Source organism: Ranitomeya variabilis, chromosome 1, assembly GCF_051348905.1.
Source record: "Ranitomeya variabilis isolate aRanVar5 chromosome 1, aRanVar5.hap1, whole genome shotgun sequence".
Lineage (NCBI taxonomy): Eukaryota > Metazoa > Chordata > Amphibia > Anura > Dendrobatidae > Ranitomeya > Ranitomeya variabilis.
Genome location: NC_135232.1, coordinates 157,935,550 through 157,961,440, shown reverse-complemented (window position 1 = coordinate 157,961,440; position 25,891 = coordinate 157,935,550). Strand labels below are relative to the sequence as shown.

At 42.6% G+C, this 25,891-nt stretch overlaps 1 protein-coding gene across 10 annotated transcripts in view; it reads right to left on the bottom strand.

Annotated features, from left to right (window-relative positions):
• Window positions 1-25,891, bottom strand: part of FER (FER tyrosine kinase) — a 310,990-nt gene that overhangs the window by 216,040 nt on the left and 69,059 nt on the right. For 8 of the 10 annotated variants that reach the window (XR_013221836.1, XR_013221837.1, XM_077290053.1 and 5 more), the window contains exons 5-10: window positions 25,483-25,656; window positions 18,310-18,409; window positions 15,041-15,224; window positions 14,337-14,474; window positions 12,229-12,348; window positions 4,418-4,540 (exon numbers count right to left, since the gene is read on the bottom strand). Coding sequence is in view for 8 of the 10 variants with exons in the window: in XM_077290053.1 (XP_077146168.1) it covers window positions 4,418-4,540; window positions 12,229-12,348; window positions 14,337-14,474; window positions 15,041-15,224; window positions 18,310-18,409; window positions 25,483-25,656 (839 nt within the window). In the remaining 2 variants the exon portion in view is untranslated. Of the gene's footprint in view, window positions 1-4,417; window positions 4,541-11,325; window positions 12,102-12,228; window positions 12,349-14,336; window positions 14,475-15,040; window positions 15,225-18,309; window positions 18,410-25,482; window positions 25,657-25,891 lie in introns of those variants that run through there. The other 2 variants (XM_077290111.1, XM_077290102.1) reach the window with 2 other exon arrangements.

The following is a 25,891-nucleotide window of genomic DNA, read 5'->3' as shown; positions in this document are numbered from 1 at the left end:
CATTTCCTTTGGATAAAACTGACATCATGAAGTAGTGAGACCTGCTCCCTCTCTCCGACTTCCTCCAGATGTCCGTTATGCCCGAAAGAAAGGAGAGTGGCGTGGCTTCTGATTGGCTGCAGGGATCACGTGACAACATAATGTTATGCTGGGAGATCCAGTGCTACAGTCACTGGAGAGGCTCGAGCACTTGATGCGAGTGCAGGCTTCTATTTTAGAAATGAGAATATAACTGAGAAGGGGATGTCACAGTAGTGGATAACCCATTTACATATGCAAGTAGACTCTCCAAAGAGGAAAAGGTCAGCAACTGTTGTGCCACATGACAGGAAGGGTCACTGATTTCATTTTCGCTGTTCTGTCTGATCTACTGTATCTGTATTTAAGGGTCAGGTTCCCAGCTTACGGCCATTGCACTAACCACTTTATAAATTGATTACATGGAACTCTAACCATTTTTTGACCAATATCAAATATCTACATATATATGAATTGAATTATTGTTTTCCAGACAGTACAGCCTGAATCAAATTTTATTTACAACATTAATTTACCTAATTATGTATGTCACCGCACAACTTTTGTCATTATTCTGTTCTATCTGCTTGAACTTTTTAACTTCATATTTTATACATATGTTAATTAAGAATCTACTTTTTAAACGTATTTTTTCACAATGGATCCACCTTACTCCCCAATACTTAGGCATTTTGGGATGTGTTCCATTATTTGAATATGGAGGTGTTTTGCCTCTAACTCTTCTAATAGACTTTGTCTTAAGCATCTCAAAAGGCTGAAGGTTTTACAATGACCCTCACAGTCATCTGATGTGTATGTCGTTGACAATCTGTGGCTAGAACTTAAAATATCAGTGCATGCAAGATGACCCAGGAATCTCAGCATGGGTCCCGGGACCGACAGCATGGGTCCCGGGACCGACAGCATGGGTCCCGGGACCGACAGCATGGGTCCCGGGACCGACAGCATGGGTCCCGCACTTCTTCCCGTGTCTCCCAGCTGTCAGCACTGAATGGTCACTGCGTGCTTACACGTTTGGTAGATTATCCTCTGATGATTGCCATAGACGTGGGGAACTGGGGGCAGATTTTAGGCATCTTATCTCGAACTATGTAGTGTAGGAGATATTGGAGTGAAGTGGTTACTACATTATCAAGAATGTACAAGGGCTCCTTTAGAGAAAATAGCGTGGTAGCTTCATGGGATTGCGGCACCAGCTCCCCGATTACTATTGGCTATTTGGGCTACAGTTCAGCTTTGGTATGTCCCTTTAGTTCTCTCAATGTTTAGACTCTATTCCTATCACCCTCTTTTTTATTTGTTATGCCTAATGGTACTTACTGTTTGTGGATTGGCTTTTAGTACTCAGGTGACAGGCAGAAATGAGCAACAGGAGTCTGATTGGTTAACAGATTTCGGCGCCCAGTAGAAGAGCTTCTGAAGCCCTGCTTTCCTATCAGATTTACTGCAGCTGGGATTTTAATTACAGCCGCCCCCCCTCCCTCCCTAAGTTAATGTTGTGGTGGTGTTTATCAGATGGTGCTTGCCCAGCTTGCTGGATGGAGACTGGATGGTTTTATTGTCTATGGAGTAATGAATTTTATTGTTATTTATTGGTTTAATGTATTTAATTTTTGAGTAACCATTATTTATTGTTTTAATATATTTAATATTTGAGTAACCATAATACATACAGCCGCCTTTTATCTTAACACCATGTGTATTGTGTCATTTTATGTGGTAGGTTGGGAAGGTGTTGAGAGGCGGGGGAGTTTGGTGCCTGCTATCCCGTAATTGGGGCACCGATTGTGGGCAGGAATTGTGTGAGTTGGGAGAATGTAAGTCCGCAAGGACAGGGTCCTCTCCCCTCTGTACCAGTCTGTCATCGTAAATTTATTCACTGTAAACGATATCTATAACTTTGCAGGTAACTCTTTCTCATGTACAGCACCATGGAATTATTGGCGCTATATAAATAAATAATAATATTCGATGAGGAAATTTGGCCACATTATGATATATTTCTGATTTGTGAGTTCCTTGCCAGGAAAGCGATAGCATTGAGATGGATAAAGGGGGGGATGGGGAGGGAATCTTCCATTAATCAAAGGAAAAAAATATGTAAATAATATAATACCATATGAGAAAATAGTGTATAGGAATAGAGGAGGTCCCCAAAAATCCAATAGAATATGGTAGAGGTGGTCACCTCTGATTCACTTATCTCCTAATGTTCCGACTTCAACAATTTCACATTAAGGAGCCTGATGGGTTCCAGGTTCTCCACAGCAGGAGATAAGATACCCAATACAAATGATCCACTGAGTGTATTGCCATTTCTAGCCTCTAAATCATTAAGTTCTCAAGTTTCACAAATTGCTTTTTGTCCTGACAAATGGATGAGTGCAGTGTCTGAAGTGTTTTGTTAAAAATATATAGTTATACATTACTATACTATAATATGCTATAGCAAAATATACTATGTGTGTGGCCAATCTACAGGTGTATTCCTCTGGCTCACTCAGCTCTATGCAAGAGCCTCAGTTACATACCTGGCTTTCTACTGATCTTACACAGAGCTATCGGAGATAGAAGACTCCCATTATATTGCGCCCCATGCACACGCAGACAACTCACCAGGCCAGCCTAGGAACATTACCTGGGAATCATGTGGACATGTTTCTACTTATAGCGAGAGCGAGCTAAGGCCGGCATTTATGTGGGTCGATAGGAATGCAATGCAGGCTTTAGCCTAGGAGAGGATTCACATTAGGCAGGTTCCCAGCAAAGAGAATCGCCATATTGCGGCTGCTAGGTACACATGAATTGGCCAATTTTTACACTAACTATTCAAATTTTTTCCTATTTTCTAGAGCAGTATTGTAATTCATATTTCATGTTTTCATGCCATAGTGCTACTTTATTTGTTGGTTATATATGGAGATGGCTGCTCGTAGTTTGCACCTGTTCACACCTGATTTCTGTTTGAAAGTGACAGACAGTTTTTTGATATTTGTAACCTAAGATTGCAGTCACCAGGAAAGTCAGCAGGTCCCCGGCTACTATGGAATCCCATCAATTCTTCACTATTACATTAGGAGGTCATTGTGACATTTAAATGCCAGTGGAAGTGATAGACAGATGATATATATGCCTAATAGCACCAATCTGAGCTCACTCGGGCCACTTGTTACCAGCAGATTTAGTTCATGAGCCCACTCCATACACCATAGAGCTAGCAGTGAAGAATATGTACAGTACGTCACCAGTCATTACAGGGTCACTGTTAGGCCATGTGCACACGTTCAGTATTTTTCGCGTTTTTTTCGCTATAAAAACGTGATAAAAACGCAAAAAAAACCGCAAAAAAAAAACTTACATATGCCTCCTATTATTAACAGTGTATTCCGCATTTCTTGTGCAAATGTTGCAATTTTTTCCGCGAAAAAATCGCATCGCGGAAAAAAAAAGCAACATGTTCATTAAATTTGCGGAATTGCGGGGATTCCGCACACCTAGGAATGCATTGATCTGCTTACTTTCCGCATGTGGCTGTGCACACCATGCGGGAAGTAAGCAGATCATGTGCGGTTGGTACCCAGGGTGGAGAAGAGGAGACTCTCCTCCACGGACTGGGCACCATATAATTGGTAAAAAAAAAAAGAATTTAAATAAAAAATAGTGATATACTCACCTTCGATGGCCCCGGAGTCTTCCCGCCTCTCAGCGGTGCATGCTGCCGCTTCCGTTCCTATAGATGGTGTGTGTGAAGGACCTGCGATGACGTCGCGGTCTTGTGATTGGTCGCGTGACCGCTCATGTGACCGCGACGTCATCGAAGGTCCTGCACACACACACCATCTATAGGAACGGACGACGCTGAGATCGGCTGTCTGCAGGTGAGTATAACCATTTTTTTTATTTTTTTTAATTATTTTTAAACATTCTATCTTTTACTATACTATACTATATTTTACTATATTTTACTATAGTAAAAAGTTGGTCACACTTGTCAAACACTATGTTTGACAAGTGTGACCAACCTGTCAATCAGTTTTCCAAGCGATGCTACAGATCGCTTGGAAAACTTCAGCATTCTGCAAGCTAATTTCGCTTGCAAAATGCTAAAAAAAAGACGCAAAAAAAAAAATTCGGATTTCTTGCAGAAAATTTCCGGTTTTCTTCAGGAAATTTCTGCAAGAAATCCTGACGTGTGCACATACCCTTACTGCAGGTTCTGCAAATGGAGGCAGGGACTAGAACCCCAAAGGTGATGTGTTTAACTTACTCTGTGAGTTTGGGGTGACAGACGGCCCTTAACGCGTTTATTTTATTGACAGAGCCAAACATTCAGTGTAACAATGGCCTTTTCCTTGGATGATAACTGCAGGAGACTTACTCAGATTTCCTTTCACAAGCGTTTGCAGATTGTTCGATCTCTTTCTCTCTTTCAGCAAGAAGCTCCTCTTTGCTTACAAGTGACTGCTGTGTCTGTGCAAGCTCCTCAGACGCCGTTTTCAACCTGCAAAACAAATTGTGATATATTCCTGAGATGACACGGAGTGCAACGCTAGACAAGTAAATTGAGCCCAACATGAAATCGCTGTCCACAAGGTGAGAATTAAATAGAAAGCGATAAATCCTGCTCAGTGTTAAGCAAGGCAGAGCGGCTGCTAACACATTTCATTCTAACAAGGTCCTGCGCTAAGATGCAAAAGATACGACCAAGCAGGACATGGCGCTGCCTAGTAAAACCAGAAACATGAACCGAATAAATGGGGTGAGATGTCATACTGGGCAACCACAATGTATAATTATGCGTTATCAAAACGCACCGTTATGGCTAAGCTTGACTGAAGGCTTTCAATATATATATTTTTAGCCAATTGCATCATAAAAAAAAAATAAAAAAGGTTGTGCATACTACCTCCATAACTTCTATAGCAACATATATGCAATGAAATAATTCAAATACAAATCAAAGAAGAACTCCCATCTTATTAAAACTGTGTATATGTATTAATATGCTCACCTATCGCTGCTCTCTCCGGTGTCCAGTGCTGTTGTGCTCCTCTTCTGAGTGATGTCTCCTATGTCCAGAGAGTTACACTGCGCTCTACGTGACCCAGAAGTGGCTTTTCACAATAGAAGTCTATGGAGTGTTAGAACAAGGCACCATACACTTGCATGGTAAAAGACTTCAGGCTCATGCATAGAGCAGAGAGTGACCCGGAGAGTCTGAAGAACGGTGACATCACTAAGAGGAGCAGACCAGTGTGGGTCCTGGAGGTTCACAAAAATGTAGGTGAGAGTGATTCTTTAAGACTTGACAATGATATATTATATAACACACATAAATATATACACACATATATATTTTAATGTATATACAGTATATATATGATAGAACTTTTTGGTATCAGCTCCACTCGTGGTGTTTGGAGAAAGAAGAAGGACAAGTACAATCCGAAGAACACAGTCCCATCCGTCAAGCATGGTGGGGGAAACTTCCAACTTTGGGGGTGCTTTTCTGCAAAGGGGACTGAACAACTGCACCACATAAAAGGGAGGATGGATGGGGTCATATACAGCAAGATTTTGGCCAACAACATCCTTCCCTCAGTAAGAGAATTAAAGATGGGTCGTGGCTGTGTCTGCCAGCATGAAAATGAGAAGAAGCACACAGCCAGGGCAACTAAGGAGTGGCTCCGTAAGAAGCATTTCAAGGTCCTGGAGTGGCCTAGCCAGTCTACAGACCTGAACCCAATAGAAAATCTTAGGGATGAGCTGAAACTCAATGTTGCCCAGGGACAGCCCCGAAACCTGAAAGATCTGGAGAAGACTGGAGAAGATCTGTATGGAAAAGTGGGACAAAATCCCTGCTGCAGTGTGTGCAAACTTGGTCAAGAATTACAAGAAACATCTGACCTCTAATTGCAAAGGTTTCTGTACCAAATATTAAGTCAGTTTTTCTATTGTGTCAAATACTTACTTCATTCAATAAAAAGCAAATTATTTAAAAATCATATAATGCGATTTTCTTGTTTTCATTTTTAAATTCTGTCTCTCACATTTGAATTTAACCTACAATAAAAAAAAATTACAGACCTCTCCATTCTTTGTAGGTCAGAAAACATGCTAATTCGACAGTGAATCAAATACTTATTATCCCCACAGGATATCAGTTAGAATGCAGAGGGTGAAATCCATGGCAAGGGTAAAATGTTCTGCCATACCATGGAGGTAGACAGACACACTTGCTAGCAGTTGGTTTATGGCTGAAGAACTGTTCAACAAACAATTATCTGGTGAACAGTCATGATGCCAAACAGCCATACTCATACTGTATTATATTACACTGGCCCTGAATGTTCAAAACCAATGGAGGAACAAGCTTCTTGGGAATGTTTGTCAAGCCTGCATTCCCACGATGAGCTTTTGGTTAGTTTTTTACACTGCATATTTTAGAAAATTCACAGTAACCTATTTTACTCAATAAGTGCAGAAAATCAGTAAAATAAAAAAACTCAGCTAAAGCTCATTGCTGAAACATAGCCTGAAGGGCATTATTTGGAGACAAGCAACAATTTGGACAAAACGTTAGACAAAGCCCCCTTCTTTCTGGTCTATGGTGGGGTGTCATTTCACCAAAATAAGTATCGTTGGGGTGAAACAGTCCAGTGTCAATAACTTTAGTCTGATATGTGCAGGCACATCAGACATTACAGCCTGATAATAAGACGACACAGATAAAACGGAGACAGAGTTAGTCATATTAATATAAGCATTACATTCTTACATTCTATATCTGAAGAGCAATGGAAAGTTATAGGTGGATTGTTCCAACCCTTACATCATCTCATCTCACAAAATGTAAATGAAAATCACGCTGGCATTTCATTTAGTCTTGTGAATGCCGGTTGTAAATGGAGTCTAGAAGTGAACCCGAAATGTCACATTCTTGTCTGACTTCAATAGAACATTTGAAGAAAGATAAACTTTCATTTTCATCCTTTGTAAGAAGTCCAGGAAGCTGTCCCTGGATGACTTCCAAAAGATGACAAAAGCTTCAAGCTCCCGCTAGCTATGTCAAGGATGGAAGCAGAAAGTCTTAAGCTCATCTTGTACGTGACACCATTTGGATTCAATGCACATCTCTATAGAGAAATTAGTCAAAGCAGCAAACAGATGCTACGAGACAAAGGGGGGGTCAATATCACGATCTGCAACTTTTCTAAAGTAGGCAGAAATATAAAAAGACAGCGGCTTCTTTCAAAGGCACTTCACAGCACTGTGGGAAAAGGAACGCTTGCATTCAAGACATGCAGCCGATTTACAAGGCTTGTTTGTATGTTACTATTCCCCCTTTCAACAGGATGAGGACTGACGTAGTCTGACACCATCAGAACTGAACTAACAACTACAGACCTAGTAGCAGGGATGTGCAGTGTGTCCATTTTGGTGGAGTCGGTGTAAAATGGACCGACTGAGAAAATATGTAATAAACTGGGTACAGTAGTACAATACAGGATGTGCTGGAAATGTTTTCAGAAGAATTTGGGAAAGTTCTGAAATGTCCTATAAATCTATATTCTGCTCCTGCTCTAAGGATCTCAGCTTTTAGAGGAGACAAATCTGTGCTGCACTTTACGTACATGCTCAGTAGTGACGAGGGCTGTGGAGTCAGGGAAATTGAGGAGTCGGAGGTTTGGCTTACAGACTCCACAGCCCTGCCTAGTAGGGGTACAACCGTCTCTGGTGAAATGGTAACACTGAGGGGTCAATATACATGTATTTATTCATTTCCAGCAGGAATAACAGAAGAAAAAGTAAAGGGACAGTTCTAAAAAGATGCTGAAGTATTCACTAATGTTTACCATACAGACATGGCACAAGAGCTGACGATCCTTAAGTCTCTTTAGAAGTGTCGGGCAGGTCAGATGTCAGAGGAATAGTAAATGTTCACACAACACTCACTTTCAGGATAGAATTCAAAGCTTTACTGAATAAACATTACAAGCCGTGGCTCCACGTGTCGCTCAGGCTGATGCATTTCTGGTACTCTGTCCACGCATTTAGGGTTGGCCAGGATTTTTTTTTATCTATGGCCTATCCATAGGATAGCAATCAATATCTAAATCGGTGGGAAGGCGACACCTTGCACCCCCACCGATCAGCGGTTATCCTTGCCAGCTAGATGTGCTTAGTTGCTGCATATCTGACTCCTATTGGAATCAATAGGGTGCGGGTATGCAGTACCTGGCTACGGCCACTAGGCAGTTGATGAATCTTTGTAGTTCTGTTCCACAACTGAGCCGCCACTCGCACTGGGAACCGCTGATTGACTAGCCCACCGATATAAAGATCCCCAACAATCCTTTAACTGCAGCATAATGTACATCCCTGCGATCGTGCAGTACATCACACATACACAATTATACAATAACAATCCCTATTATACTATCTGTTGCAATTACTAGATACGTGATGGCGATTGATTGCATACCTATAAGAAACTAATTTCTTTTTAATTAATTCCATATTTATTTTGGGGTAATTTATTAATACAAAAGTGACAGCAAATGGAGAGAAAAAAAAGTTACAAATTATGTAGCACACCATTGGTAACTTTTTCTGCCACTCAAAGGTTGGGTGCAGCGCCACACGCGGGTCAACACATTTACTATAGTTTATGCTACAAAATGACAGCCTGAGGTCGTATTTACAATTTGTAGTTCAGTCACACACAAAGCACATAACGCACCCAATTTATTAGGAGATTTGTGCTTCTGAAAGTGACGAGGTTTTGCCTTTTTTTATTTCTGCTTGTACCCTGACTACAGAATACAGTTTTGGGCCCGTATCTTTAGAATAGTTACCATATGAGCTGCACCCCTTGACAAGGACCATAAAGATACGTTCTAAATAAAAAGGCCCATATGTCTGGAACTGTATGGGAAAGTTGAAAAGAAAAAAAAACGGATACTGAAGGAAATCAAAAGAAATAAAATAACAGCAAACATCAGCCATTTTTGCCCACTGGTGTCAGTGACAGCAGACGTAGCCCAATGGGAGCAGTGCTTTCATCAGCCAACGCCTGACGTGCCAGCATGGTCCCGCAGCGCTGTGACCGACAGTACCAGCAGTAGCATTACCGCGGGTCACAGTCACAGCAGCGGGGTCACGCTGACATCTGCGAGCATGGTCCCGCAGCGCTGTGACCGACAGTACCTGCAGTAGCATTACCGCGGGTCACAGTCACAGCAGCGGGGTCACGCTGACATCTGCCAGCATGGTCCCGCAGCGCTGTGATCGACAATACCTGTGGTAGCATTACCGCGGGTCACAGTCACAGCAGCGGGGTCACGCTGACATCTGCCAGCATGGTCCCGCAGCGCTGTGACAGACAGTACCTGCAGTAGCATTACCGCGGGTCACAGTCACAGCAGCGGGGTCACGCTGACATCTGCCAGCATGGTCCCGCAGCGCTGTGATCGACAATACCTGTGGTAGCATTACCGCGGGTCACAGTCACAGCAGCGGGGTCACGCTGACATCTGCCAGCATGGTCCCGCAGCGCTGTGACAGACAGTACCTGCAGTAGCATTACCGCGGGTCACAGTCACAGCAGCGGGGTCACGCTGACATCTGCCAGCATGGTCCCGCAGCGCTGTGACCGACAGTACCTGCAGTAGCATTACCGCGGGTCACCGTCACAGCAGCGGGGTCACGCTGACATCTGCCAGCATGGTCCCGCAGCGCTGTGACAGACAGTACCTGCAGTAGCATTACCGCGGGTCACAGTCACAGCAGCGGGGTCACGCTGACATCTGCCAGCATGGTCCCGCAGCGCTGTGATCGACAATACCTGTGGTAGCATTACCGCGGGTCACAGTCACAGCAGCGGGGTCACGCTGACATCTGCCAGCATGGTCCCGCAGCGCTGTGATCGACAATACCTGTGGTAGCATTACCGCGGGTCACCGTCACAGCAGCGGGGTCACGCTGACATCTGCCAGCATGGTCCCGCAGCCCTGTGACCGACAGTACCTGCAGTATCATTACCGCGGGTCACCGTCACAGCAGCGGGGTCACACTGACATCTGCCAGCATGGTCCCGCAGCGCTGTGATCGACAATACCTGTGGTAGCATTACCGCGGGTCACAGTCACAGCAGCGGGGTCACGCTGACATCTGCCAGCATGGTCCCGCAGCGCTCTGACCTACGGTCTTACCGGCGGTAGCATGACTGCCGATAACCACCGCGCCGGTATTTCCCACACTGTCACACAGATGAGAGCGTGGGAATCACAACAGGAAGCCGCTAAAAGGCAAAACAAAAACTCAGCAAATCCAGCGCAAATCTGTAAACATTTTTATGCCTGTGTTTTTCCTGCAGATTTGACTGACTTAACTGAAGTCAATGGGTGCAAAAACGCAAAAAGAATTGACATGCAGCAGAAAAATAACGCACTACAATTATGCATGGAAATTTACTGATCATGTGCACAACACTTCAGGATTGTCATTGAATAAGCTTGAATAAGGATTCCATAGAGTTTTTGGCCATTTAGGTGGCAGAAAAAATGCAGTGAAAATGCATCAAAAACGCACTGTGTGCACATAGCCTAATAGTGTCCTAAATGCTAAATATCACAATAAGAAACTTATACATCATGCAGTACCTTCAAGGAGATGCCACATTGACTCCAAATGAATTCCATAGCAGGACACTGACCCAAAACATACACCTAGTATTATTAATAATTATTATTATTGGTAAAAAATCATCTAGAAGACCAACAAGACTGGAAAAAGATATGGTATTTTGCGGACACAAGAGGCAGGGTCGCTGCTGCAGGAAGCCGGTGGCGACAGCAGGAGGGGGGCGATGCTGTGGGCCCCAAGATGGGAGGAGGAAGTGTTCGGCGGTGCGAGGCTGCAGGCGGCCCTTAGCTTTTACAAAATGTTGGGAGTCCCCGTACTTCCCATCCTTTTCACTAGATGCAAATGAGTCAGTATAATGTTCAAATCCTCAACCATTAGAGCATAAATCTGATTTATGCTCTAACAGTTTATGAACTGAACATTATGCTGACTCATTTGGATCAGAAAATCAGAGAAAAATATTATTTGCATCATTTGGAACAATTTGTAAACCAACAACTTTTTTTTTTCCAATCTTTCTTTCACAAAAAATGTATTATATAAAATTACACAGTAATTTTTCCCACATAAAACAAAACCACAGAGCCTTGCAAATGAAAAAAAATTGTGACTGCTGCAAAGAGAAGAAGCAAAAACAATAAGGAGTTAAAAATGCTTTATTATCCATCTATTAGAAATAATCAATCGTCATCATATGTCTTACAGCAGATCGTATAATAGGAATTGGTACTGATGGATAACACACGTGGAAATGCAGCTACCAACAGAGTTGGATTTTATCCTGAAAGTGGGCACGCCATGAACGGCTACCATTTTGATGAGATACAGGCTGTTACCAGCAAGACTGGCAGCCATAAATAAGGGCCCTGGGTCAAGTAACCGCCATGGAATATTAAGGCTATGTTCACACAAAGTTTTTGCTGCATGTATTTTTCTGCTGGCAAAACTGGCTCTCTTGGCAGTAAAGAAGCGGCTTAAAAAAAGAAGGCTTTGCTGAGCTTTTATGGTCTCTTGTGCATGCTTCCACAGGTTTTTGCACCAAAAACGCAGAAAAACCTGATACCTGCACTTTTACACTTACTCATTGGTTTCTATGGGTGAAAAAAATGCTGAAAGAAGCGACATGCTGCAGTTTGCAAAAATGCAGCAATTTTCCAATCCAATGTGTGTGCATGAGATTTCGGTAATCTCATAGCTTTTGCTGGTGCTGTAAAACGCAGCTTAAAATTTGCATTTAAAAAAAAAAGGCAAAGTGTGAACATAGCCTTACAGCTGACACTTATTTAGCCATCTAGAGTACAGTTTTCCTTATCAGCATCTGGAATAGGTTTCTGTTATGTCCAAAGGTCACCTGGCTGTCAACTTCTCCAGGACTAGCAGAGGCAGAAGTTGCCATCTTACCTAGAGTCTAAAAACTAAAAAAAAAAAAAAAAAAAAAAAAAAAAAAGTTGTCTGGTCTTGAAATTTTTTTAAATTTTATACGAAAAAAAAAAAAAAATGTATACATTATTTGAAACAGTTTCTATAGGTAAATTAACTTACATTGAATTGAGGCTGTCTGCCGTGAGGTTATTCCACATGATCTCATTGGCCTGCAGATTCTCAATTTCTTCCAGTAAGGACACGTCAAATTCAATGTCTTCTTTCTTGGATTCTGGCGACCTATCACAAGAGGCAGACAAATGGTGAACTACAGATTGCAAGTAAAGAATATGCAGAGATTACAGTTCAAAGTGTGCTTAAAGGGAATCTGTCACCCTAAAAATCGTATATGAGCTAAGGCCACCGGCATCAGGGGTGTATCTACAGCATTCTGTAATGCATTCTGTAATGCTGTAGATAAGCCCCCAATGTAACCTGAAAGGTAACAAAAAGAGGTTAGATTATACTCACCCAGGGGCGGTCCCGCTGCGGTCCGATCCGATTGGCGTCACGGTCCGGTCCCTCCCATCTTTTCACGATGACGTCCTCATCTTGTCTTCCTGCCGTGGCTCCGGCGCAGGCGTACTTTATCGGCCCTGTTGAGGGCAGAGGAAAGTACTGCAGTGCACTGGGCCTCACTGACCTTTCCAAGCGTCTGTGCACTGCAGTACTTTGCTCTGCCCTCAACAGGGAAGATAAAGTACGGCTGCGCCGGCGCTCCAGGTGATTAACAGGTCTCCATTTGGCAATCATTAATCAACTGAATGGTTCCCCTTGACGTGTGCCGGCAGACAACACTAAAAGCTCACTACTATTATCTCCTCTGTGGGTCTACCAGTGGCAGAAAACAATTGAAAAAGCTCAGCATTGCTCGAGTAAAGTGATCCAGGAGGTTTGTGTAGACAACAATCTCAGCAGGAGCGCAAGGTCAACGCAACGTCTTGTAAGCCCATGCACATTCATTATAGAGGACCTGGGAACAGGTGAAAGGGGCCAGATTTTGTGCTTTTATACCCGCTACTCCCCTGAGTATTGTAGGTTTTTTATTTCTTTGCATTGGGAAAAAAAAAAAAAAAAAAAAAACACAATGTACAGTTTCAGACATCTGGGCCTTTTCATTCACAGACAGAATATAATAGTCTTTACAAAGGGTGGCACAGGATTTTTGGAGTGTGCGAGTTTAGGCTGCTCTGCAATATTATCTTGTGAGTCACAACCCCATGATAAAGACCATGAGTATTCGCACTAAATAAAAAAAAGCCCAGATCTCTAAAACTGTAAAAGCAAAATCGACCACTTCTGGCCTGGTGACAGGAGCACCTCTAATGTATGTTCTGCATTTTTACCACCTGCCATAAGCCAACACAATAAATGCTCTCCATTCTGGGATGCGAGTAAGGGTACTGTCACACAGTGGCACTTTGGTCGCTACGACGGCACGATCTGTGACGTTGCAGCATCGCTTGATTATCGCTCCAGCGTCGTATACTGCGGTCACACGTTGCAATACACGGCGCTGGAGCGATTATTTCATGAAGTATTTGCGATGTAGAAGCCATTGGTTACTGTGCGCACATCGTATACAACCTTTGTCACACGATGCAATCATGCCGCCACAGCGGGACACTTGACGACGAAAGAAAGTTTCAAACGATCTGCTACTACGTACGATTCTCAGCGGGGTTCCTGATCGCAGTAGCGTGTCAGACACAGCGAGATCGTATGGATATCGCTGGAACGTCACGGATCGTGCCGTCGTAGCGACCAAAGTGCCACTGTGTGACAGTACCCTAAATCTCTGTTGAAATTGTCATCACTGCTGTGGTGTAAATTATGTAAATTAGTATGTCGGCTGTGCATGGTCACACCCCTTCACTGCAAAGCTCAACCCTCTTTTCAAAAGGAGGCTGGAGCTTTGCAGGAACGAGTGTAAAAACGCCAAAAGGTTGCAACATTTTTGGGCAAATCGTATATTTCAAACAGGTTTTCACCAGATTTTTGGCAGAATCTGTTGGATGAATTGGCCCTTAGTACCTTTGCAAATTGCAATGGAAACTGTAAGGAAGACAGGAGAGGCAGAATGGTGATGTTCTATGGAACTTATTCTAACACACCAACCGCTCCACAGCTCTCGCTCACATTTTATGGGGTGGCAGGGTCTACCTCAATCCTGTAGTAGGGCAGCAGAAGACACACACACACTGTAGACATTAAAGCATAAAACCTACTTGTGTTTCTCAATAAAGGTTTCATACTCCGTGGTTGGATTTATTTCTTGGACACACATCTCAATTTCTTTATGTACAGCTACAATTTCATCTGACACCAGACTGGTGATCTGACAGTATTCATCAAAGATCCCTTTGCTGAAATTAAAAGAAAAAAAGTTTAACATTTGGGAAAATAAAAAAGCACAACTTCTCCAAATCTAGTTCACTGAAATGTGGGTGTTACCTTTTAGCTTTTTAAAAAACAAAGAAAAAAGTCCGGTCTCTGTCTGACACCATCCGTGCCGACTGGACAGTATAATGAGTGAGGGCCCAGTCACTACTGGTGGCCCAGGGTGGTCATATAATTCACACATTTCTAGTAGGAACAACAGACGACCTGCACAAGTTGTAAGAAAAGGCGCTCCAGAATGGTTATACTACAGGCAATACAATTACTAAATCAGACAAATCAGGAGCGCTAACAGGTTCTCTTCAAATTAATCAGTTCAGATCAATCCAAAATAGAGAGTAAGTGAGAGTACCATCTTAAGAAAAGAAAAAATATAGACCTGGCTGACAAGGAGGGTCAAATAAGCCATTTATGCCCCTATAAAAACATCCTATGTAATTCGTTTCAGCTGACAGTGAATATAAAAAAAAGTCTCAACAATAAATCTAAGAAAAAAAATCCAAACTGCTTATAGGTAAGACATTTTTCTTACAGGCCTTTGATCATCTCCTCTTGCATGGTCTGCAGAGAGTCCAGTAGAAGAGGAAGAGTGGAATCATAATACTGATCCTGGTGGAGTTGGGCTCCTTTCAGAGCAAGCACATACTGGTTATGGAGCATGTGGAGCTTCATGGTGGCTTTGTCATATCGATCTTTGGCTTTCTCTGTCTCTTTTCCTGTGTTGTTGAGATACAAAAAATGCATTACCAGGAGATCCAAACAAAAGGCCTTTCCTTTAAGTCATAGAGGAATGACCGTACACACTAGATACAGCTGAAGCCCAAAGAGCCCACACTCTACAATCTGCGATCTTTAGCCTGAAAGGTAGAGTAAAGAATACTTCACTTTTATTAAATCACTAAGCAAGTGAATAAGGTGCACCAAACACAAAAATACAAAGACCGGTAAAAACCATGTAGGGTAAGGGTTATGCCAGCCGAAGGCAAGGAGCCATGTCAACTGGTGAATATATCAGGATGCGGGTGTAAGCCAACTTCTAAATCTTACTTTAGTTCAGCATCATTGCAGCCTGATGGCCAGCTGGATTATGACAGATTATACACATTTTTTTTAAAAGCAGTATACCTTTATGTTTGTTGCCCTGATCACTCAGCTTAAATGGGAAGTGTGCCTCCAAGTAACTTTTCAGAATAAGCTTTGAGTGTACATGAGGAATAACACATTTTCTGGTCATTATGTGGCTTCTATCCTGCGTTCTCCTCAGTTTTCCCCTCTGCATACGCCATCTGTAACCTGTAATCCATGGTTTGCTGGGGAAGGAGAGCCGCTGCAGGGATTTCTCCTATAGACAGCACAGAGGGGACTGCCTACTTTTCACTCACATTCTTAGGCTAGGTTCACATAGCGTTAATGGGTTAACGCTAACGGACTGCGTTGCACGGCGAAATTGTCGCAATTAGCGCACCCATTGACAGCAATGTGGTTTGTCTCTGTAGCGCATCGCTAGCGCATGCTATTTTCGGCACGCGCTAACGATGTGCCGTTCTTTTGTGACAGATCTCGGACGCTGCTTGCAGCGTCCGAAGTGCGTCCGAGGTCCGGTGCTCGCTAGCGCAGATCGGGGATCTGCGCTAGCGGGAACGATGAACGCGAACCCTAAAGAAACATTGCGCTAGCGCTATGCGTTTAACGGATTGCCCTAACGCAATGTGAACCTAGCCTTAGCTCAAAGACAAGCTGCAGCAACATGGAGAACATTATACAGCAGAGCTGAGCTGTGCTGATCTGAATCAAGCTCTGATTTGAGATTAAACACTTGTTACTGAGCTCTGCACCATGTTTTACTATTCGCCTCTGTCTGTTCTTTCCCTGCTACTCACTCCTCCTTTTTCCATAAAGAATAATAGGAGGCGTCATAGGACTCCTCTGAACAAGACACACTTGACTTGCTTTTTCACTAGTTCTGGAGGCAGCGGGGAGTGGATAAGTGGGGAAACAAGCCGATTTCTCTGATAAGATACCTATAAAGTTTCTTATAAATCACCTGTACTATTAATTTATGCAAACACTGTTTAAAGTACAGTTCCACAGATGTGACCCAATACCAATAATGACTGTACAATGAAGAAAGGAGGATTTCTTTTGGGATTTGCAATTTGTTGAAACCCTGCTGATCTTCGATGAAGATGATGCATCACTGTGCATCTGTCAGTAATGGGATAACTGAAGCCTGTAGAGGTTCACATACACTAACTTCTCCACCCCAAAAAAATGCATCAGGCTGCTACAACATGGCGATCATACTATAACAATAAGTAACAGGCACAAGGTTCATATAGGTAACATGCTGTCCATGTAGTGGGAGCATCTAAAGTTATTGTTGGAAATTAATCAAGTGCAATATGAGGCAAGATTCTAAAGAAATATTAGAAGACCATTCACAGATGGATTTCATAAAAGAGAGACCTTGGTTTTCCAATGAAATGTCTTTTCTCTTTACGAAGCACACAGTGTCTTGCCTGCAGAGAGAATTGGCTTGATTACAGTTCTCACACAATGTGCAATGTTTCGACAGCTCCCTTAGTACTTAAAATATTGATTTAAAGAGCCGAGCAAGCCAGGGAGCTAGCAGATGAATTGTGGCCAGCCCCTACCGCACATGTCGTGCTGCCAGGGAACACTTTATGTGAAGGAAATATTTGCAAACAAGAAACGAGTCCTGTAAAATTTAAAGACCTAATAAAATGTAATATGAGCTCTGCCATCTCACTTGTCATGGCTGGCGCTGTGCTATTAATTATGGCACGTTACGTCTTTATGGGCAGTCTGGCTGGGTACCTGGAATACTGAGTATGCCAGGGAGCAAATATCGACCTCCGGTCCCTCTACCACATATGCTATGATTGTCTGATATTTTGATAGATATGGCTTAAGTGGCCATATAGCACAAGTCTGGTATCTCGGACCATCACAGATTTCTATAAGAATACAGCTCTAGGACACTTTAGGTCTGTGTGCTGCACAACTTGAATTATAACCCTTTTATTCTGGAAATAGTTTGGCTCCCGTACATACAGCTGTAAGACAGATGCAGCAGATGTATCAGAAAGAAGGGGCGGCCCGCGCCAAAGGCCTGAAACTTCTCAGTGAGGGTTTAGATGCAGGTTATGATGTAGTGAGTATGGACACGTGGCGGTGGGAATAGAGTAGTCCCCTCTGAAGAGCACCAGTACATGGGATGATCAAACAGGAGCGATGACCACAGGGGAATGAATATCACTACGAATGTAGTCATCAGGGGTGGTTGTATAGGATCTTTGTATGATGATAGGCAGTAGAGACCTATGGTTTCATGAGTGTGGCACTCAATCAGAAGAGCGGGAAACATTTTAGGCGACTTATCAAGCCATCATCACTGGAAAACGGTCCCTCTGGGGCGGCCCATTAGGAACTGCTCAATACTATGGACACTTGCCCACTAAAGATCCCCCTGAACCGGCGTTTGGCAGTGCGGACCCAGTACTACATGCTGGTGGCACCTCAACAGGAGCAGTATCAGTTAGTGGCTTTAAGGTCAACACAGAAGAACAACACTTTACCAATTATTTAATAACGTCCTTCCTCCAGGTAATGAAATGGCTGCTGTTCCAGGAAACAAATACCCGTATTCACAGAAATAATGTCTTATACCAACCCCCAAAAATGAACAATAAATTAATACAAGGTGAAAGGCAAAACAATATGCATTTACAGGTGATTTCTCTTTTTTAGTTAAAGTTTCTAAATAAATATTAAAATTACCTTTCGTAACAGCTTCTTTAAACTTTTCTTTTGCCGAATTCACTTCTTTTGTTAGCTGCCTGTAACCCAATTTCAGTTTTTCTAATTCGGTTTTTGTTACCTAATTGTGAGCAAAATAAAGGCTTATTAGTGTTCATTCTATAGGCTTCACACCATTTTTTGCTGGTTAAAAATGCAAGAATCTCATGCATTTCTTTTTTTTTTATTTTTTTTATTTTTCAAGCGTTTTCCTGTTTTATGCAAAAGCCTGTGCAAAACTTCCTAAAAAAAAAAGAAAACTTTATTATTAAACCTCAAAAATATTTTAAAAATAAATATAAAATATACAGAAAAAAAATTATCAGCTGACCTGCAGCATCTCAGTAGCCTTAGGCTACTTTCACACTTGCGTTTTTCAGCTTCAGTCACAATCCGTCGATTTTTGAGAATGCAGGATCCTGCATTTTCCCATAGACTTGTATTAGCGACGGATTGAGACGGATGGCCACACGTTTTATCCGTCGTGCACTGGATCCGTCGGGAAATAGGGGTCCATCGTGCGGAGAAAACGTTCATAGGAACGGTTTTCTGCACGTCGAAAAATCGGTCAGCGACGCATCCTGCGCTGCCCGTCGTCTGCTATAATGGAAGCCTATGGGCGCAGGATCCGTCGCTGACCGTAAGGCTTCTTTCACACTTGCGTCGGTACGGGTCCGTCGCTAAGCGTCAGCGTGACTTACCGACGCACGTTGTGGAAATATGGCACGACGTGGGCAGCGGATGCAGTTTTTCAACGCATCCGCTGCCCATTGTAAAGTCCCGGGGAGGAGGGGACGGAGTTCTGGCCGCGCATGCGCGGTAGAAAATGGCGGAAGCGCCGTACGAAAAAACGTCCCCTTGAACGTTTTTTCGCGCCGACGGTCCGCCAAAACACGACACATCCAGTGCACGATGGACGCGACGTGTGGCCATCCGTCACAATCCGTTGCTAATACAAGTCTATGGGAAAATGCAGTATCCTGCAAATTTTGCACTCTCAAAAAACGCCGGATTGTGACGGAAGCTGAAAAACGCAAGTGTGAAAATAGCCTAAGGCTACTTTCACACTTGCGTTTTTTGCAATCCATCGTTTTTGGAAAAAATCGGATCCTGCAAATGTGCCCACAGGATGTGTTTTTTTCCCCATAGACTTGCATTAGCGACGGATCGCGACGGATGGCCACATGTTGCGTCCGTCGTGCAACGGATCAGTCGTGTTTTGGCGGACCATCGGCAGGAAAAAACGTTCAAGTGAACTTTTTTTGTTCGTCGTGTCCGCCATTTTCTACTGCGCATGCGCGGCCGAAACTCCGCCCCCTCATCCTCGGACTTTAGACTGGGCAGTGGATGCGTTGAAAAACTGCATCCGCTGCCCACGTCGTGCATAAATTTCACATCGCGACGGACCCGTAACGACGCTAGTGTGAAAGTAGCCTTACACACAGGAATACAGCGACGTATCACGTTTTTTTGTGGATGACGCATCCATCATTACACTGGATGCGTCACACACGTTTTTCGCTATTTTCGTAACGTCCGTCGATACGTCATTTTGCTGCACAACAACATACAGCAGAAGACGCAAGTGTGAAAGTAGCCTAACCGAACCACACGATAGGTGATAAGTCGCTGAATGATGTTGGTTTATGCTGGGACCCACACCCATGGCAGAACAGAGAACTTTTAACCAATTGGAAGGAAGAGGCTGTGCTTCCTGAAACCTGAACTCCAATATAATAGTATTTTTTATTTCTATAGCGCCAACATATTCCGCAGCACTTTACATCTCAGAGGGTGCTTGTACAGACGTAACAGAGGAAACACATAATACAACAGATACCAAGAGGAGTGAGGGCCCTTCTAGCAAGTTTACTATCTATGAATTACTACTTGTGGGACTGCCGAGTGATGTGCTCGGATTTTTCCAGCATCCCCATAGGGAATTAATGGAGCAAACAAACGTTAGGCAGGGGGATGAATCAGGTCACAAAATAATAATGAATACATGGATAACAACAGTAAAGTCCCTTCACGAATCGATCAATAAATCAATAAAAGCACAGTGCTTTTATAAGAGTGAAGAAACATTTCTCTTCACCCCTTCTGAGGAAGAGATTCTCGAAAAGCACATCAGGGGGTACGTTGTGGCAGTCTGGACTTTGGGTAATTATATATCATTAATGTGTCTTTATGTTTGGCTATGATGTGCAGAGAAATGTTTCTTCACTCTTAGAAAAGTTCTTAAGTAAAATCTCTCTTACTATGCATTGCACTATATTATTTAAACAACTTCACCCAGTCCTGCAGGATGTGTTTGGTTCTTATTTACATGCATTTTTTCACATGATTTACTTCAAGCACTGTGCTTTTATTGATTTATCGATCGATTCATGAAGGGACTTTACTGTTGTTCTCCATGTATTCATTATTATTGTTGGACCTGATTCATCCCCATGCTTAACGTTTGTTTGCTTCTTTTCTTTATGATGTTATCCCATTTTAAATATTTTTTAGACATAGTTTTTAGTTTTCTAAAACATATATTTTATATGAATTTATTGGAGGTCTTCTTTTATGTAACAGAAGGAGGCCAAAAGCGTGGGCTTTTTGGCCTCTATCAGCATACCACTGTCTATGGACAGAGCCCCTGAAAAATAAAAACAAACGTATACCGTGCAGTATAAGTTTTAGAATGGGTCCCCATAGTGGACATTCAACCAGTAGCTACTGTTGGGTTTATGTCTCCAGAGGATATCCACCCAACAGTGGCCACAAATGAAGTGTGTACCTAGCCTTATTTTGTCAATAAAGCAGACCACACCGACTACAGGCAAGTCACATTAAGTCTCCATTCTCATGCCTTAAAGAATCAATAACCATTGGAAAAAATAAATAAATAAATAAAAAAACACCTTCAACCTTCTTGTCTTGTAATCTTTCTTTGATTCTTGTGTCCCAAGTGATGAAGACATTTTCCACTCTTCCTCACTATCCTATGTCTGCTGTTAGACAACTGGCTGCAGCAGGAGCCTCCCCCTAAGCAAGGTCTGCAGGACACAGATATTGCTAGACCAATAGCGTCAATAAGCAAAGTACTCCACAGCAAACCTATACAGTGGCAAACACTAGAGACTAACCCAGGCCTTCTCAAGAGAAGAGCTTCACCACCAGACAATACATGGTGACAACGAGGCCTCACCTACTGGCTAAAAAAAACTAAACGCAATCCACAACAGCCAGAGAAAAATACTGGCAGAGCATTGACGACCTCTTTATTCTACTTATTACTGGCGCTTCAAGATGGGCCCTACAGGCCCCTACTGATGTGATTTTCTGATGAATCTCTGTGATCTGAGGGAGAAGTACTCTAAGGGGCAAGGAGCAGAAAACATCTAAAAAACACATCATAGCATCGCTCTCACTGCGAAACTACTAATAATTGCCACAACTGTATTCTTAATTACAGAACCGAAGCAAATTGTAGTCAAGCACCAGAGCAATGGTTAAAAGTAAACATCAATTGCAACTGAGAAAATTAGCGATATCCCTAAAGCATTAGTTGCCAAAATAAATCACTACTTCTGCATGAGCAATGTGGTCTCAAAATTAATGAACAATCATCCAAAGTCTACAGACTCTGCAAAGTTCAAATACAGAAGTATAAGTGAAAGAGGACTTATCTTACACCAGTCAGGAAGCGTCAGGCCTCATTCACAGGTCAGGGATGTTCCTTGAGCATGAAAAAAGTGACCAATTTCCCTCAATGTGCCGGATCAGATTTTAGGAAAGAGGTAGAAAAGAAAATGCACATCCCAATTCCTTGTATAAAAACATTCAAATGTTATTCCATCTTGATTATAAAAAACACAGCGTGTCATATTATTGTGTATTCCATAGTAAACATCTGACGCGTTTCTGGTGTGTAACCGCTCCTCGTCTTAGTAATAAGAGTGGTTACAAGTCAGAAACGCATCAGATGTTTTCTATGAAGTATACGTAACAATGTAACTTGCTGGGTTTTTTTTTTAAATAAAGATGGAATAGAAGTTGGATGTTTTTATACAAGGATTTGGGATGGAAGTTTTCTCTACTTTTCCCACTAATCCAGCTGATGGTCTCATGGGTGGCGTTTAAAGTTGCAGACCAAGTTCTTTCAATATCAGCAGGCATCAGGATTAGAAACCTGGTAAATCCTGATTTTTTTCATACATGGATCCAATTTTCATCAGCTCTAACAGAATACTAAAAGGTTGTAGCCGATCAGCGGTTGCCGATAGACTGCAATGTGGATCCACACAGTAATCCTGAAAAGCTAATCGGCAAACGTGCATGACGGGAATATTGTAAATGTGGGGATTGTACATTTAGTGGCACCATCATTGCTGCACCCAGGCTTTTTTTTCCTTATGTGAATGGGGTTTAAAATAATAATGTTTACTACTGGCAGAACACTTCAGACAAAAACAGCCCAAAGCAGCAAAGTATTTATTCTCACAGGTCAACAGGAAGAAGAACAAGGTCACAAAACAGAGGCCTCCGGGGAACTATGAGAATATATAATTCCTTGTTCGGAAATTATAGTCCCCAGATATTCCCACTATGTGCATTAAATGCAGTAAACTCAATTTTTTTATGTCATTTCTAAGATTTGTTTTCTCTTTTTCGATTCTGAGTAAACTTATTTCTCGTTTGTTTTTTTATTCTTTTGGTTTTTGGTTTTTTTTTGGTTTTTTTTTTATAAATCTCACAAAAGGGTAGCTACAGCTAAGGAGACAAATTATCCTGATGATGACTGACCAAACGCTGCCGAGCCTGGATAGAAATGTTGGCTGAATCCCCATGCCATAGACTGTCTATGGCACACAATTTACACAATGCTTTGCAAATGGTGAGATTCACTGCTAAAGTCCAGAGCAGAACGGATACTTTACGGATTTAAAAGAATCCACAGCGTTCCCTCAATCCCAAAAACGAGTTATCTACCCCATCCACATACATTGTACTTTAAACTGCTGCAGTTTTTGCATAGAGAAAAGGAGCAAATTCACAGTGTGCAGATTTGACCCACAGACTTGCATTACATGTGGAAAACCCGCAGGTAGAAAATACACGTATTTTTAGTGTGTTTCTGTGGCAGAAATGCATAAAAAATAAACAATCTCCATCTAAGCATATCAATAGAATATCATGTCAAAGCAAAAAAAAAAAAAAAAAGAACAAAAACAAGGCAGCTTTATATAAAGCATGACTTACCCAAAAAGACAAAAAGAGCAGTGTGAAAAGCGCAATAGAATATATTCAAAAAAGAAAGAAAGACGCAATAAAAAAGTGCAAGTGACCTACCGTATTCTTCAGACCATAAGACGCACTTTTTTCCTCCAAATTTGGGAGGAAAGTGTGGATGCGTCTTATGGTCAGAATGTAGAATGTGGGGAGGGGGCAGCGGCAGAGTGGGATTGCACTGGCAGGAAAATGTCTCCGCTGCAGGGGAAACCACGTGGTCCCGATACTTGAAGTGAATATTCATTAGCCGCTTCCCCACCCACCTGTCAGCAGTGAGCGGGGAGCAGCAAAGGAATATTCCTTCACTTAAACAGCGGACACCCATGGTTTCCTCAGTGCTGGATTCCTGCAGCGGCTGGGGAGATTGTGTCCGGTGAAGGAGGGGCAAGAGCAGGGTGCCACAGGAGAGAGGGATGCCGCATACCTGACAGCCGATGCTGAATGCTCAGTGGAAGACCTGTGGTGAGGTCATGAAGAAAGCCGGCTGGAGCATCACATGACCACACAAAGCCCGCCCTCTTCATGATGTCATCACAGATCCTGCAGACAGCTCACTACAAACAGTGCAGTTTTGTCTTACACGATCTGTGGTAAGGTCATAATAGGAAGGGCACTGTGCGGTCATGGCTGGCTGCAGGACCTGCACTGAGCACAGCCTGTACAAGAAGGAATTAATTAAAAGGTTAGTGATTACAGCACATAAAAACGCACTCTGCCACTCCTGTGGTGAACTATAACTCCCAGCATGCCATAGGATCTGCAGGACATGCTGGGAGTTATAGTTCTCCCATGGGATCTTAAAGCAGCACTCCTGTGTTATTTTTCAGTGCTGGAGTGGTGCTTTAAATATAAGCCCTGTGCCCCCATTCTTATACTCATCCTCCAGAGTCTTCATATAGTACTTTACAGCCACCACACTGGTCCCGCAACGCCATCTTCTACCCGTAGCTTCCAATATAATAACATACTATTATATATAACAACACCACATATAATAGTATGTTATTTATGTTATTAAATATTTTACCACATTTTTTGCTTCAAATATATTATTCCCTATTTTCCAACTCTAAAACCTGGGTGCGTCTTATAGTCCAAAAAAATATGGTAATTCAAATAGGTGTAGAAATAGCACAGAAATAGTTCAGCAATTCTGCAACTTCAAAGATGGTTTGACCACGCCATGGGTGCACCCCGCACCAATACTTGGCTTGAACGCCAACAGAATCACTTTTGGATACGGACTACGGAAAAACTGCCGCCATATAGAGAAACAGAAACCCAGTTTCTATTGAGAACAATGGTGTTGATGATATAACCATTTTTTGCATTGATTCTGATGTGAAAATGTGGATTTCATGCAAAATGTATCAGAAAGAAAACGCTACCTGAATATGCTCTAAATGGTGAGCACCATGTGGTGAGCCAGGAGAGCGGGGACCCACGTGGGAACCCAGCTCTATAAACACCCAGGAATGTCTTCTCTCACCGCAGCCCGGAAAACGCCGCTGGTGACCTTGTTGCGAGGCTACAAACTGATGACAGTAGAAATTCCCAGCAAGATTATCATCAAATCGAGTTGTATGTTTAGAGTAGCTTTGGTTTTTATTCCGTTCCTCATTTAACAAGTAAACCTGAACATCTTTCTAGAAGCAGGCAATGGGCGAAGGCTTCCAGGAAGGTTCGTTACATGCTCAGAAATGTAATGAGACATTATAGACATCCAATGCTTACAAAACCTACCAATTCACCACCATTCCCAATCTATACCCACTTTACTGGTCAAGTGTTATGTAACTTTTCTCTTTCATCCCATATTAACACATGCTGTATGTTAACTAGAAAATGGCCGACTGGTAATAAAAGACTTGCCTTGTACAGCTCGGCCTCGATCTGCTGGTGAATGCTGTTGTAGCTCTTTTTCACTTGCTGCTTGTCTTTGATCATGACATTGAGGCGGTGGAGGGGTCCCGCATTCAGCTCTTCTGCATGACTCTTCATGATCTTACTCAGTTGTTCTGTCTGGTGAACCATGTGCAGCCATGACTATAAATTAAGGAAAAATCCATAAATGTTTAAGATACAGTAATTACAGGAGCTTATTGAAAAGGTGTAAGCACACTTAAAGGGAAACTATCAGCAGGACTGTGCACAGTAACCTACAGACAGTGTCAGGTCGGCGCCGTTATACTGATTACAACGATACATTGGTTGATGAAATCCGTCTTGTGGTTGTTTAATCTTTATTTTCAGATTTGAGTTAATGATATGCTTGTGCTCC